At 41.2% G+C, this 16,300-nt stretch overlaps 1 protein-coding gene across 1 annotated transcript in view; it reads right to left on the minus strand.

Annotated features, from left to right (window-relative positions):
* LOC141147934 (serine protease 33-like) overlaps positions 1-16,300 on the minus strand; it is a gene marked incomplete at its 5' end in the record, with an annotated part of 82,082 nt that extends 65,782 nt beyond the window's left edge. The window contains 2 exons of the mRNA XM_073635094.1: positions 4,179-4,383; positions 16,222-16,300. Coding sequence (XP_073491195.1) covers positions 4,179-4,383; positions 16,222-16,300 — 284 coding nt within the window. The remainder of the gene's footprint in view (positions 1-4,178; positions 4,384-16,221) is intronic.

Consider the following 16,300-nt stretch of genomic DNA (forward strand, 5'->3'; position numbering starts at 1 on the left):
TTTGCTGGAACTGACAGTGAGATTTTACTAAGGATCTGGTCTGGAGAAACACCTGGCTGATATTGGAAGAGGGCATCTAACTATCCAGGGACATTTGTGAGTACAGACATGTGTGAGAGATCCTAGTGACTGTGGGCTGCTATTATCCCTCCTGAGTCAGTGTCGGCTCTTGCTCAAAATGTGGAAATTTCCAATGGTGTCCCGGAGTGCCTCAGTGCCCTAGTTTCTGCTGCAAGGACTGTGACTAAGAAGTTTTAAAAATCTTGAGAAGTGTCCTTGTGTTACTATATTTTGTGCCAGTGAAGTATCCCGCAGCTTCCTTACTCCTTGTCCAAGCTCAAGTTTAATAAAGCATCAAGAAAAGATACCTCTAAACTGTTCACTGAGCCACAAGAGAGACTGAGACTCTGTGTTCGGCTGCTAATACACTAGTTTGGGAAAATAATTTGGGACTTCTCAGCGGGCCCCTTTGGGGGTGAGCACTACAGTTGGAGCATATGGTTCTGTACTTTTTAACAGAGGCATGGTGTTGCCTGCAGACCCACATTGTTATAAATAAGTCCATGACTCAGACTGAAGGTTCAACACCCCGGGGGCAGTGTTGTGACAGTGGCCCATTTATACTGCTGCTAGGGCTAGGATAAGGTCACCAGATTTTTAAAATGAAATCCGGGGACATATTTTTTTTTTTCTTAACAAATGGTAAGCTATTTTATAAGCATAGTTTTCTCAAATTATATATGCAGTGTATGTGTTTATGGAATGATTGTATGATATATATACGTGCTTCGGATGACCCGACCGACAGGACCGAGGGGGACTGTGGGTGCACTGTTTGCTGCCACCCCCCCTACTTAAAGAATGCAGGGCTCAGGGGTGCTCTACATAAAGAATGAAGGGTCAGGAGTGCACTACATAAAGAATGCAGGGTTTAGGAGTGCGCTACATAAAGTTTGCAGGGCTCAGGAGTGCGCTACATACAGAATACAGGGCTCAGCAGTGCGCCACATAAAGAATGCAGGGCTCAGCTGTGCCCATCTATGCAGCCTCACCAGTGCCCATCAATACAGCCTGACCAGTGCCCATCAATGCAGCCTCACCAGTGTCCATCTATTCAGCCTGACCAGTGCCCATCCAATGCAGCCTGACCAGTGCTCAGCAATGCAGCCTGACCAGTGCCCATCAGTGCCCATCAATGCAGCCTCACCAGTGCCCATCTATGTAGCCTCACCAGTGCCCATCTATGCAGTCTCACCAGTGCCCATCAATGCAGCCTGACCAGTGCCCAGGAATGCAGCCTTGCCAGTGCCCATCTATGCTGCCTCGCCAGTGCCCATCTATGCAGCCTGACCAGTGCCCAGCAATGCAGCCTCATCAGTACCCAACTATGCAGCCTCAACAGTGCCCATCTATGCAGCCTTACCAGTGCCCATCTATGCAGCCTCACCAGTGCCCATCTATGCAGCCTCACCAGTGCCCATCAATAAAGCCTGACCAGTGCCCATCTATGCAGCCTCACCAGTGCCGATCTTTGCAGCCTCACCAGTGCCCAGCACTGCAGCAATGCAGCCTGTTCAGAGCCCATCTATACAGCCTGACAAGTTCCCAGTAATGCAGCCTCACCAGTGCCCATCTCTGCAGCCTGACCAGTGCCCATCAATGCAGCCTGACCAGTGCCCATCAGTGCAGCCTGACCAGTGCCCATCCAATGCAGCCTGACCAGTGCCCAGCAATGCAGCCTGACCAGTGCCCATCAGTGCAGCCTATCAGTGCCAACTCATCAGTGCCCATCAGTGCAGCCTATAAGTGCCAACCTCGTCAGTGCCCATCAGTGCAGCCTATCAGTGCCCCTCAGTGCAGCCTATCAGTACCAACTCATCAGTGCCCATCAGTGCAGCCTATCAGTGCCCCTCAGTGCAGCCTTTCAGTACCAACTCATCAGTGTCCATCAGTGCAGCCTATCAGTGCCAACTCATCAGTGTCCATCAGTGCAGCCTATCAGTGCCAACTCATCAGTTCCAATCAGTGCAGCCTATCAGTGCCCATCAGTGTAGCCTATCTGTGCCCATCAGTGCAGCCTATCAGTGCCAACTCATCAGTGCCCACCCATCAGTGAAGGAGAAAAATTACTTTTTATAACACAAACTCCTCCTTGTAGCTCCATTAATTTTCAATGCAATCCCGCCCCTCTGGACTACATTACCCATAATTCTTTCTAATACATCATCCAGGAGGGAGGGGGAGGGTGGAACACTGTGCTCTGTTCTCTCCCCTATGCACTGCCGCTGCATGGAGAGAGAAGGGAGGAGGGAGCAGAGGTAGGAGGAAAGGGTCGGGATGCTGGGAGAGGGTGGTTATGTGCCCCAGAGATCACAGCCGGCGGTTTTACTATCTACTTTTGCAGACAAATGCGGAGGGGAGTGGCGGCTGGAGCCGCTCCACTTCCTCCTCTACAGCTACTCTGAGATTATTACTCAAAGTTACTATTAGCACATGCCACAATGACAAGCACACAGAGCTGGAACAGCCAACGTGACCCCATCCACTGCCCGCTCAGGATTGGCTCTGCAATCCGGGGACAAATCTAGGGACAGACAGGCTCCAGGGACAGTGTCCTCAACCTGGGGACTGTCCCCGGAAACTGGGGACATCTGGTCACCCTAGGCTAGGACCCCCTCTTGCTGTCCTTGCTAGACCAGAACCTTCCTTAGTTTCAGGCAAAGTTCAAAGCACCCTTCATGAACACATGAAGTGTTCTCCTGGTTTGTAGTATCCAAGTGTGAGTTCAGGGTATTGTATAGGCTACACTTCACCTGTACAGTATCTATCTATCTATCTATCTATCTATCTATATCTATCTATCTATCTATCTATCTATCTATCTATCTATCTATCTATCTATCTATCTATCTATCTATCTATCTATCTATCTATCCAATCTATGGTAAATAAGCATATGAACTCAATAATTAAACGAGGGACCTAATATTAGCGCTCACTTAGGGCACATAAACTGATCAACGATGCACATCTGACAGTTTTAAAGTGGACACTATATAAAAATATTGTTTCAATTCACATGTACATGACTGAAACATTTTTCCAAAAACAGAAGGATTGGTGCCAGACATGTGCATGACACAATACATTGTTTTGTTTTGTTTAAATTAATTAATCTAGTTATTTAGTTTTGTTAAATTTGGTTGATTCATTCAATTCATATTCGGGATTCGTATTTGGAATTTTTCAAATTTTCTTCGAATACACCGATTTTTTTTCAATTCGATACGTTCAAATCGATACATTTGGGAATCAGTTTAATCGAAAACTTTTTTTTTTCAATTTGAATGCAGCTAAGTGAACAAACAAAAGAAAAATAATTTTCATCAAATGATTACAATGACTCTTTAAATCACCTTTGGCTTAACTAAAACAGCATTATTTCGAAATGGTACTCTAATAACACACACAGTCTTTTGCCGCGTACATACAATCTCACTTTCCGCCACCCAAACCGTAGATTTTTGTTCGAAGGTTGTTGGCTCAAACTTGTCTTGCATACACACGGTCACACAAATGTTGGCCAACAATTACGAACGTGAGAACGTGGTGACGTACAAGACGTACGAGGAGCCGAGAAAAAGGAAGTTCAATAGCCAGTGCAGCTCCTTCTGCTTGATTCTGAGTATGCGTGAACTTTTGTGCGACGGACTTGTGTACACACGATCGGACTTTCTGACAACAAGTTTTGTTGGCGGAAAATTTGAGAACCTGCTAAGAAATATTTGTTGGCGGAAAGTCCGACACCAAATGTTCGATGGAGCGTACACACGGTAGGACTTTCTAACAACAAGCTCACATCCAACATTTCCCGTCGGAAAATCCGACCGTGTGTACATGGCATTTGATTTCAGCAATATGTGTACAGTTAAGAATTCAACTGGAGTTCGATATAAAATTCGATTCGAATTTCAGTCCGAATTCCCGAAATTCGGACACATTTTGTTTAGTTGTTCAGAGCATTCTTTAAAATGTGTTCATATTGTAATTCGGGTATTCAGATATATCCGAACCTCCAAATAATGAAAAATTTGAATATTATTTCGGAACGAACCGCACATGTCTAATTGGTGCCTGATGGAAGAATTGTGTTTATAAAGGTAACATGTTATACTCACTGATGGATGCAATGTGCTGCTGTCATAACCCACTCCTGTGAGATCAGGGAGCCTCCACATAAATATTCTCCATTTAATTCTTTATCTATAACAGCGACCTGCCAGGGCCACTCCCCATCCAATGAATTTGTACCGCCAACTATCCGACTGGATACCGACGGGGATCCGCACACTGAAGAATCTGCAGCACTGAGAGCTATGCCAGCTGCCAACAACAACAAAAAAATTAGTTTGAATTTGTTTGGCTTCCACAAAAAAATAAGTATATACATAAATAATTCACACAAACAATGAACCCATATTTATTGGTTTTATGGGATAAATCCTCAGGACTGATTCTGGTGCAAGAGATTTTCGATGGCACAAGTTTCTGCCATGTATTCAAAATCAAACCCAAAAAGTTTATCTTTTTTTTAATGTCTCCCAGGTCATTCACTCTGGAAGACTGAGATGATCTTTTTTTTTTTTCATTTATAATTGTATTTTTATTAAAGTTTTACCAAAGTACAAAAATTAGATCATACAATTAAAAAAAAACAAAAAACCAACACCACATGTATAAACAGTACCAAAAATGAAGGCATCAATGAAAGTGGGTTTCAAATCGTTAAAGTGGTTGTAAACACACTCCACTAAAAAAATAAAATAAAAAAACTTGCAAGACAATAGCATACTAGCTCATTATGAAATACGCACCTTAGATCGAAGCCCCCGCAACGCTCCCCGTACACTTGGCCGGCCGGCGACATCGCTCCCGGAGTTATTTCTGGGTAACGAGGGCGCTGTGATTGGCTGGAGCCGCCATGACGTCACTCCCGCGCGGGAGCCGTCGGTGACAGCACACCAGCTGAAGCAAAAGCACAAACTGCTTCAGTGCGCATGTGCCGATGACGTCGGCACATGCTGATACAGGGGATATCTCTTAAACCGTGCAAGTTTAAGGGATATCCAGGGTAGCTACAGATAAGCCGTATTATAGGCTTACCTGTAGTAAAAAGTGGCTGGTAAAGGGTTTATAACCACTTTAATATCTATAGCACATATCATAGTCAAAGAATAAAGGAACAAAAAAGGAAAATAAATGTAATTGTGACATATAGCTATAACTTGTATAACAATACACCGGGGATCAAAGTAGAGAGAGCAGAGACATGGGATGCAGGAACATAAAAGAAACTTAGAGCTGATAATCCCACCCATCTTGATCAGTCGAGACCAGGCGAGTACCAAATTTAGAGGAGTCCCAAGCATCCCATATCTTGTTGAACTGAGCAGTCATATATTCCATTCTATGTATTTCCATAATCGCGTTCAAAAGTTGGGCTTAAGAAGGAGGGGGGATAATGGATAACCAATATAGAGGAATAGTTCTTTTGGCTGCTAGCAAAATAAAAGAGGCCAATTTGTTCATAGACTTTCCAATACCAGGAAAAGGGAGACCCAAAAGACAATGTGGCGGATCCATTAATAAAGAGCGATCGAGCGCTTGTCGGTTCAGAGACATTACAGTAGACCAATAAGGCACAATAATCTTACATTGCCAGAAAACGAGATGGTCTTCTGAATGAGGCGTGTCCCCACACCATCCGTCATTTACAATGCAAACAGACATCACCATGTGTGCATTGGATATAAGAAGTATGTGGCGCTAACTAAAGTGTGAAATAATAGAGCAAATTCAGCCGCTCATACAACTGTTGCGGCCAATAATGGAGAACGTGTATCTCGTGACAACTCTTCAATACAACAAAAAATCTTTCATAAAAAGTGTAAAAAACTGTAAAAATTCTAAATGTATCCAATAACCTCATAAAGTGCATATAAAAAGGTGCATAGTCCAACAGGTGCACGTTCTGTGTTTCTTTGTGCATGAACTGTTATTTGGAGATTTGCTTCCTCCGCACGGAGCCTATTTGCACCTGTTGGACTATGCACCTTTTTATATGCACTTTATGAGGTTATTGGATATATTTAGAATTTTTACAATTTTTTACACTTTTTATGAAAGATCTTTTGTTGTATTGAAGAGTTGTCACGAGATACACGTTCTCCATTATTGGCTGCAACAGTTGTATGAGCGGCTGAATTTGCTCTATTATTTCACACTTTAGTTAACGCCACATACTTCTTATATCCATTTTTGTGTGAACACTTTTATATGTTGGCTGCTTCTCATATCCTTTAAATTTATTTATTCAGTCTATTTTGGTTTTGTGCATTAGTTCCCCCCTTTTTCTCTACCATGTGTGCATTAATAAACCACTTCAGCCCCGGAAGGATTTGCCCCCTTCCTGACCAGAGCATTTTTTTGCAATTCGGCACTGCATCGCTTTAACTGACATTTGCGCGGTCGTGCGACGTTGTACCCAAATAAAATTTTTCCCACAAATAGAGCTTTCCTTTTGGTGGTATTTGATCACCTCTGCGGTTTGTATTTTTTTGCGCTATAAACAAAAAAAAAGAGCGAGAATTTTGAAAAAAAAAGCAATATTTTTTACTTTAATAAATATCCCCCCAAAAAATATATAAAAAACAAATTTCTTCCACAGTTTAGTTCGATATGTATTCCTCTACATATTTTTGGTAAAAAAAATTGCAATAAGTGTATATTGTTTGGTTTCTGCAAAAGTTATAGTGTCTACAAAATAGGGGATATATTTATGGCATTTTTATTATTATTATTTTTTTTTACTAGTAATGGCAGCGATCTGCAATTTTTAACGTGACTGCGATATTGTGGCAGACAGATCGGACGCTTTTGACACTATTTTGGGACCATTAACATTTATACAGTTATCAGACCTAAAAATAGCCCCTGATTACTGTATAAATGTCACTGGCAGGGAAGGGGTTAAACACTAGGGGGCGATCAAGGGGTTAAGTGTGTTCCCTCACTGTATTCTAACTGTGGGGGGGATAGGCTCACTACAACATGACAGAGATCACTGCTCCCGATGACAGGGAGCAGTAGATCCCTGTCATGTTGCTAGGCAGAACAGGGAAATGCCTTGTTTACAAGTTTGGACCTTGCTTTGTGCACTGATCCAAATGATTTGGTGGAGGGGGATTATGATGTGGGGTTGTTTTTCAGGGGTTGGGCTTGGCCCCTTAGTTCCAGTGAAGGGAACTCTTAAGGCATCAGTATACCAAGACATTGTGGACAATTTCATGCTCCCAACTTTGTGGGAATAGTTTGGGGATGGTCCCTTCCTGTTCCAACATGACTGTGCACCAGTGCACAAAGCAAGGTCCATAAAGACATGGATGAGCGAGTTTGGGGTGGAGGAACTTGACTGGCCTGCACAGAGTCCTGACCTCAACCCGATAGAACACCTTTGGGATGAATTTGAGCGAGTGCGACTGCGAGTCAGGCCTTCTTGTCCACATCAGTGCATGACCTGAGCCAAATTGTTCCAGCAATGGGGACGAGTGCATCAGCTCCAGCCCTTGTCTTGTGTTCTCATTGGACAGACTGATAGCAGCAGGAGCCCATTGGCTCCTGCTGCTGTCAATCAAATCCAGTGACATGGGAGCCGGGGGGTTTGTGTCAATGGACGCAGCAGCAGGACTCAGGAGTGCGCCCACATGGGTGCCCCCAGGGAGAGTGTCTCTCCGAAAGGGCACTCAAGAAGAGCAGGAGCCAGGAGTGCCATGGTAGAGGGCACCACAATTTTTTTTGTATGTGTGTAAATCTGACAAGCTTGCTGATGCTTCCATACCCTCCTAGAATATTCCCCCTTACCTTCTCCACTTGACCTTGCCATGATTCCTGAGCTCCAGAACCGGCATGCCACTGGGTAGAAGAGATGGAGACCAGCTATCAGATGTTTGCTGATCTCCCCTACTTAGTACAGACCTAAAATCAATGTGTATCACATCACTTTTAGGTTCTGCTATAATTTTTCACAATCTGCACGCCATTAGCTTCAATGGGGGCAGGCGAGACTCTAGAAGTCCCAGATGTATCATTAACCACTTGCCAACTGCACTATAGCCAAATTATGAACAAGCTTTGTGATCGCTGTGTCCTTAGGACACAGCTGATTACAGATCAGGGTAAAGGGCCAGTCACAGCGGCTCTTTACCACATGATCAGCTGTGTCCAATCACAGCTGATCATGATGTAAACACAAGCCGGTTATTGGCTTTCCTTTCCTTACACTGCCACAGTGCGAAGTGGAAGTGGAAGGAAAATGTTAAATGGTTTTCAATATTTTTTACAAATAAGCATTTGAAAAGTGTGGCGAGCATTCATATTCAGCCCCTATTACTCTGATACCCCTGACTAAAATCTAGAGCAGTGGCCTCCAAACTGCAGCCCAGGGGCTTTGCTTGCCCTATCTGGCCCTTAGGGAACTATTCCTCCCACAGACACCAATGACTGGACACAATTCCTCCCACCAACACCAACGATGAGGCACTATTCCTCCCACAGACACCAATGACTGGACACAATTCCTCCCACCAACACCAACGATGAGGCACTATTCCTCCCACAGACACCAATGACTGGACACAATTCCTCCCACCACCACCAATGATGAGGCACTATTCCTCCCACAGACACCAATGACTGGACACAATTCCTCCCACCAACACCAACGATGAGGCACTATTCCTCCCACAGACACCAATGACTGGACATAATTCCTCCCACCAACACCAATGATGAGGCACTATTCCTCCCACAGACACCAATGACTGGACACAATTCCTCCCACCACCACCAACGATGAGGCACTATTCCTCCCACAGACACCAATGACTGGACACAATTCCTCCCACCACCACCAACGATGAGGCACTATTCCTCCACAGACACTAATCATGGGACACTATTCCTCCAAATGAAACCAACAAAGGGACACTGTTCCTTCCACTGACACCAATGATGGGGCAGTATTGCCCACCCTATAAAAAAAAAAAAAAGATGGGACATTGTTTACTCCCACGGATATCGGGATTCGGGACATTGTTTTTTACTACCACTGGCCACAGTCCAGCCCCTCTAAAGTCTGAAACACAGTAAACTGACCCTTTTGTTTAGAAAGTTTGGAGACCCCTGATCTAGAGGAACTCGTTGCCTTCAGAATTCACCTAATTAGTAAAGAGTCCACCTGTGTTTAATCTCAGTATAAATACAGCTGTTCTGAAGCCCTCAGAGGTTTGTTAGAGAACCTTAGTGTACAAACAGCATCATGAAGGCCAAGGAACAAACCAGACTGGTTAGGGATACAGTTGTGGAGAAGTTTAAAGCAGGGTTAGGTTATAAAAAAATATCTAAAGCTTTGAACATCTCACAGAGCACTGTTCAATCCATCATCCGAAAATGGAAAGAGTATGACACAACTGCAAACCTACCAAGACATGGCCGTCCACCTAAACTGACAGGCTGGGCAAGGAGAGCATTAATCAGAGAAGCAGCCAAGAGGTCCATGGTAACTCTGGAGGAGCTTCAGAGATCCACAGCTCAGGTGGGAGAATCTGTCCACAGGACAACTAATAGTCGTGCTCTCCACAAAGCTGGCCTTTATGGAGTGGCAAGAAGAAAGACATTGTTGAAAGAAAACCATAAAAAGTCCTGTTTGCAGTTTGCGAGACGCCATGTGAGGGACACAGCAAGAAGATGCTCTGGTCAGATGAGACCCAGACCAGATGAGACCAAAATTGAAATTTTTGGCCTAAAAGCAAAACGCTATGTGTGACGGAAAACTAACACTGCACATCACCCTGAACACACCATCCCCACCCTGAAACATGGTGGTGACAGCATCATGTTGTGGGGATGCTTTTCTTCAGCAGGGACAGGGAAGCTGGTCAGAGTTGATGGGAAGATGGATGGAGCCAAATACAGGACAATCTTAGAAGAAAACCTGTTAGAGTCTGCAAAAGACTTGAGACTGGGGCGGAGGTTCACCTTCCAGCAGGACAACGACCCTAAACATACAGCCAGAGCTACAATGGAATGGTTTAGATCCAAGCATATTCATGTGTTAGAATGGCCCAGTCAAAGTCCAGACCTAAATCCAATTGAGAATCTGTGGCAAGACTTGAAGATTGCTGTTTACAGACGCTCTCCATCCAATCTGACAGAGCTTGAGCTATTTTGCAAGGAAAAACAGGCAAAAATGTCTCTGTCTAGATGTGCAAAGCTGTTAGAGATATCCCCAAAAAAGACTTGCAGTTGACTCCGGGGAGCTGAATACAAATTCACGCCACACTTTTCACATAGTTATTTGTAAAACATTTTGAAAACCATTGTCAGTTAATGTCCCTCCCAGTCAGTGTCAGTTAGCACCAGATAGTCCACCACCCTATCACAGTCACACTATAAGTCACTGATACTAGTATTGTATCTATAGCTGTGTAAATTCCAGTAAGTACTGTATTTCATAATTTGTAGATATAGCTATATATAGATGTAGCTATAACTTTCACAAAAAAAAATAATATACACTTATTGGGTTGTTTATGAAGAAATTCGATTTTTTTTTGACAGAAGAAAATATTGTTTTCAAATTTTTCATTTTAGTTTTATATAATAATAAATAAAAAAAAGTGGTTGTCTAACCAAAAGAAAGCTCTATTTGTGTTAAAAAAAATGATACAAATTTAATTTGGGTACAGTGTTGCATGATTTTCCAGAGGTCAAATTATTTATTGTATTTGGACAATTTAAGGTACCTTAATTGGTTACCAACTCCCAGGCATGTGCAAAATTAAGGCTTGGCATGTTGAATATCTCAGTATATTGAGTATATCACTTAGCACAACCTCATTTTTTTATATTTCTATATTTTACCAAAAATTCTGTAATATATTGAATTTCAGTGCCTAAAATTACCCTTAGTGTATTCTTTACTGAAATTGTGTGCTGGATAAACTGTAAATATTGCCTGACATACAAATTCGGACTACTACTACGTGATCTGACACTTCTGGGTCTGGGGCGCACGCGCGCACCACACGAGCGTGCCACACGCTCCTGCTGTGATTGGAAACAGAGGGAGCCAATCAGTGGGTCTGGTGGACATGATGTCCACTGGGACCCGGCGATCATTAAGGAGACAGGCAGAACGGCTGTTTGTCTATCAAAACAAGGCAGACCGCTGTTCTGTAAGAGGGGAATGTGCTATGCAAGAACACAGATCTTTACCTTCCCCCAGTCAAAGCACCTCCCCCACAAGTTGGCAAGCACTCCCTAGGAACACATTTAACCCTTTATTGCCCTTGATGTTAACCCCTTCCCTGCCAGAGTCATTGGTACAGTGACAGTGCATATTTTTTAGCACTGATCACTGTAGCGGTATCACTGGTCACCAAAAAGTGTCAAAAGTGTCAGTTAGTTTCCAATTTGCGCGATTTGTCTGCCGCAATATCGCAGTACCGCTATGAGTCGCTAATTACTAGTAAAAAAAAAAAAGAAAGAAAGAAAAAGGAATGAAAAATATCTTATAGTTTGTAGAATTACTTTTGCGCAAACCAATCAATATACGCGTATTGGGATTTTTTTACCAAAAATATGTAGCAGAATACATATGGTCTTAAATTTATGAAGAAATTAGATTGTTTCAAAAAAAAATGTATTGGGTATGTTTTATAGCAGAAAGTATATTGTTTTTTTTTCTATATTGCTGCTTTTTATTGTTTATAGCGCAAAAAATGAAAACCGCAGAGGTGATCGAATACCACCAAAAGAAAGCTGTATTTGTGGAAAAAAAGGACAAACATTTTATTTGGGTACAGCATCACATGACCGTGCAATTGGCAGTTAAATGAACACAGTGCTGTATCGCAAAAAAAAAATGGCCTGGTCATAAAAGTGGGGGGTGGGGGTAAACTTTCTGGAGCTGAAGTGATTAATCCTTCACCTTGAAAGCCTTACTTATATTACAAAATGATATTGAATGACATATGAGCAAGAAGGTGTACAAAATGTTTTATGCTTTACAATATGCATCCTTTTATATAAGGCATGAATAAAACATTGAATTCTATGAATAGTATAGATTGAGACATGTTTTGGTACTTTAAAAAAATCCTGTTCACTGTACCTAGATTTGTAACTAATTATAGGGATGTGGGTACCTTTTTTGAGTATTAAAGTCCACTTATAATATATCCTAGATATCACCACTCCTCCCAATTAGACATGTGCAATTTGTTTCCATCCGAATTAGTTTTTTAACACATTTCGACAAATTTGTTAATTTGGAAATATCCCAATTAACGAAAACTTTTCCGAATATTCGTAAATTTGAATATTCGAAAACATTTATAAATTGGAAAAAAAATCATAAATTCTGAAATTCAAACAAAAAAAACCCGGAAATATTGTAAATTCATAAAAAAAAATCGGAAATTCGGAAGTTTGTAAAAATTTGGAAATTCAGAAATTCAAAAATAATCGTAAATTCGAAGAAAACATTTTTAAAAAAAATGAGAAATTTGGAAGTTCGAACAAAAAAAAAGCAGAAATTAAAAAACCCGAAAATGCGAAAATCTGAAATAATAACTAACTAATAATAACTTAACTATTACTAACTATTATAGGTATTTCCTTTCAAATTTGGCTGTTAGTGAACATAACGAATATGAGTTTATCCGAAGTTACGAATTATCCGAAATAACGATTGCCGTATCTAAACAAATGGAATGTAACAAATTAATACCAATTCAATTATAATAATAATAATAAAATTTTATTATTATTATTATTTTTTTTCCGTTCCATTTGTTCAGATGTGGCATTGGTTATTTCGGATAATCCGTAACTTCGGATAAATTCATATTTGTGATGTTCACTAACAGTGAAATTTTAAAGGAAATTCCAATACCTATTGTAAATTTATAGGCAACTCCTTTCCTCATGTTGATTAGTGGTTACAAATTAATAACTACTACTGCAGTAGGGAACAGACACAAAAGATACGCTCAGCATCTTTCCAAATAACTGTTCTGCTTTATTATAACGCAAATGAATCTTTTTATACACATGATTACGTAGGTATCACATTAATATTACAATTGTACTTTCATGGTAAAAGGGGCATAACATAGGCAGACTAATTCTAATCAGGATTCGAAATGATGCAAACGTACTGAAAACATTATTAGTGCCGTGTGCACAGTGAGGGCAGAGTACAATGCATACAAAATACAATACAATTATATACAGAACTTACAAATTTCCTTTACACCTATACAGTATCTCACAAAAGTGAGTACACCCCTCACATTTTTATAAATATTTTATTCTATCTTTTCATGTGACAACACTGAAGAAATGACACTTTGCTACAATGTAAAGTAGTGAGTGTACAGCTTGTATAACATTGTAAATTTGTTGTCCCCTCAAAATAACTCAACACACAGCCATTAATGTCTAAACCGCTGCCAACAAAAGTGAGTACACCCCTAAGTGAAAATGTCCAAATTGGGCCCGCAGTGTCAATATTTTGTGTGACCACCATTATTTTCCAGCACTGTCTTAACCCTCTTGGGCATGGAGTTCACCAGAGCTTCACAGGTCACCACTGGAGTCCTCCTCCACTCCTCCATGACGACATCACGGAGCTGGTGGATGTTAGAGACCTTGCACTCCTCCACCTTCCGTTTGAGGACACCCCACAGATGCTCAATAGGGTTTAGGTCTGGAGACATGCTTGGCCAGTCCATCACCTTTACCCTCAGCTTCTATAGCAAGGCAGTGTTCATCTTAGAGATGTATTTTGGATCATTATCATGTTGGAATACTGCCCTGTGGCCCAGTCTCCGAAGGGATGGGAACATGCTCTGCTTCAGTATGTCACAGTACATGTTGGCATTCATGGTTCCCTCAATGAACTGTAGCTCCCCAGAGTCGGCAGCACTCATGCAGCCCCAGACTAGACACTCCCACCACCATGCTTGTCTGTAGGCAAGACACACTTGTTTTTGTACTCCTCATCTGGTTGCCGCCCCACACGCTTGACATCATCTGAACCAGATAAGTTTATCTTGGTCTCATCACACCACAGGACAGGGTTCTGGCAATTGATGTCCTTTGTTTGTCTTGAGCAAACTGTTTGCAGGCTTTCTTGTGCATCATCTTTAGAAGAGGCTTCCTTCTGGGATGACAGGCATGCAGACCAATTTGATGCAGTGTGCAGCATATGGTCTGAGCACTGACAGGCTGACCCCCCACCCCTTCAACCTCTGCAGCAATGCTGCCAGCACTCATACATCTATTTCCCAAAGACAACCTCTGGATATGACGCTAAGCACCTTCACTCAACTTCTTTGGTCAACCAAGGCAAGGCCTGTTCTGAGTGGAATCTGTCCTGTTAAACCGTTGTATAGTCTTGGCCACCTTGCTGCAGCTCAGTTTCAGGGTCTTGGCAATCTTCTTATAGTCTAGGCCATCTTTATGTAGAGCAACAATTCTTTTTTTCAGATCCTCAGAAAGTTCTTTGCCATGAGGTGCCATGTTGAACTTCCAGTGACCAGTATGAGTGAGTGTTAACACCAAATTTAACACACATGCTCCCCATTGACATCTGAGACCTTGTAACACCAACAAGTCACATGACACTGGGGAGGGAAAATGGGTAATTGGGCCCAATTTGGACATTTTCACTTAGGGGTGTACTCACTTTTGTTGCCAGCGGTTTAGACATTAATGGCTGTGTGTTGAGTTATTTTGAGGGGACAGCAAATTTACACTGTTATACAAGCTGTACACTCACTACTTTACATTGTAGCATTGTAGTACATAAGTGTCATCTCTTCAGTGTTGTCACATGAAAAGATAGAAGAAAATATTTATAAAAATGTGAGGGGTGTACTCACTTTTGTGAGATACTGTAATAGTTAGTAATAGTTAAGTTATTATTAGTTATTATTTCAGATTTTTGAATTTCCGAATTTTTCGATTTTTTTTTTCAAATTTCTGATTTTTTTCAAATTTACAAATTGTGATAATAACAAATGACCCGAAAAAAGAAAAAAAAAAACAAATGAAACTAAAACAAACAAATTTTTCAGCAGTGCACATGTCTACATCCGATACATCCTGATTAATATCTTTTAGACATTCCAATGTCCCATACAATCACATACTATTGTAAAAGAAAGTTTACTGAAAAAACAGACAGCATTTGTGGCAGAGGTGCCCAAGGAGGAGTCATCGTAAAGGTTTTTTTAGGGAGTTGAGGTCTCATATTTAATTATTGAATAAAGAACTTCAACTCCCTGAAAACCTTGGCAAATATGATCTTTTTAATTTTTTTACATACTTTTTTTTACTATATATTACCAACCAAATGTACCTCATATACAGAACACAGGCTTGGTTTACCCTTAACATAGAAATGAAGAAAGGGTCTGGTTGGATACAAAGATGTAGTATTCTACACAAGAGATTCACTGGGTTAAGGATCATAGGCGTCTTTTTTTTGGGGAACTTCAAGAGATATAAGCAGAATTTTCTTGTATCTCATTATATTACCACTGAAAGCTCAGAATAACTTCTCAACCATGAATAGCTCTCCCAACCAGTCTGGTTTTTTTTGTTTTTTTTACTCACACAAGAGAAAAAAAACTAACACCAGTTCAACACATTGCGATTATATAGGTAAGGTGACAAAAGGCAGATGTCTATTATGTTTAACTTCTAACTAAAATCTCACTGTTCATCTCAAGTTACAATGATCTCAGGATACTTCAAATCTTTTAAATAAATAAAAGAAAAAAGTAGAGTGTCTTATTTTACATCAATTACCTAAGAAGCTTAATGGGTGAATTTCCCACTTCAGCAAAATTTCACCAACAGCAGAATCAGTAATTTTGCAGCAAAATAATTTTATTTGAAATCACTACACTCCTTCCTTGTTATAATGATCCCAGGAATCCTCAAGTCAAAGACAGTTTAGACAGAGATTTCCTAGGTATAATAATTGGCAGCTCATTGCAGCTCCAATTTACAACAAACATTGTTTATCTTTTCGTTGGGGAGCCTTCATGAAACCTTAGGTCAGTGCAGACTTTTAGGTTAGCTACTTACCTGTGGCTAGGAGGATAAGTACAGTCAACATTCCCATCCCAGCAGAGTGGAAGATATTCAGCAGATCCCTCTGGCTCTC

This window comes from Aquarana catesbeiana, linkage group LG06 (assembly GCF_042186555.1).
Source record: "Aquarana catesbeiana isolate 2022-GZ linkage group LG06, ASM4218655v1, whole genome shotgun sequence".
In the NCBI taxonomy this organism is placed as follows: Eukaryota; Metazoa; Chordata; class Amphibia; order Anura; family Ranidae; genus Aquarana; species Aquarana catesbeiana.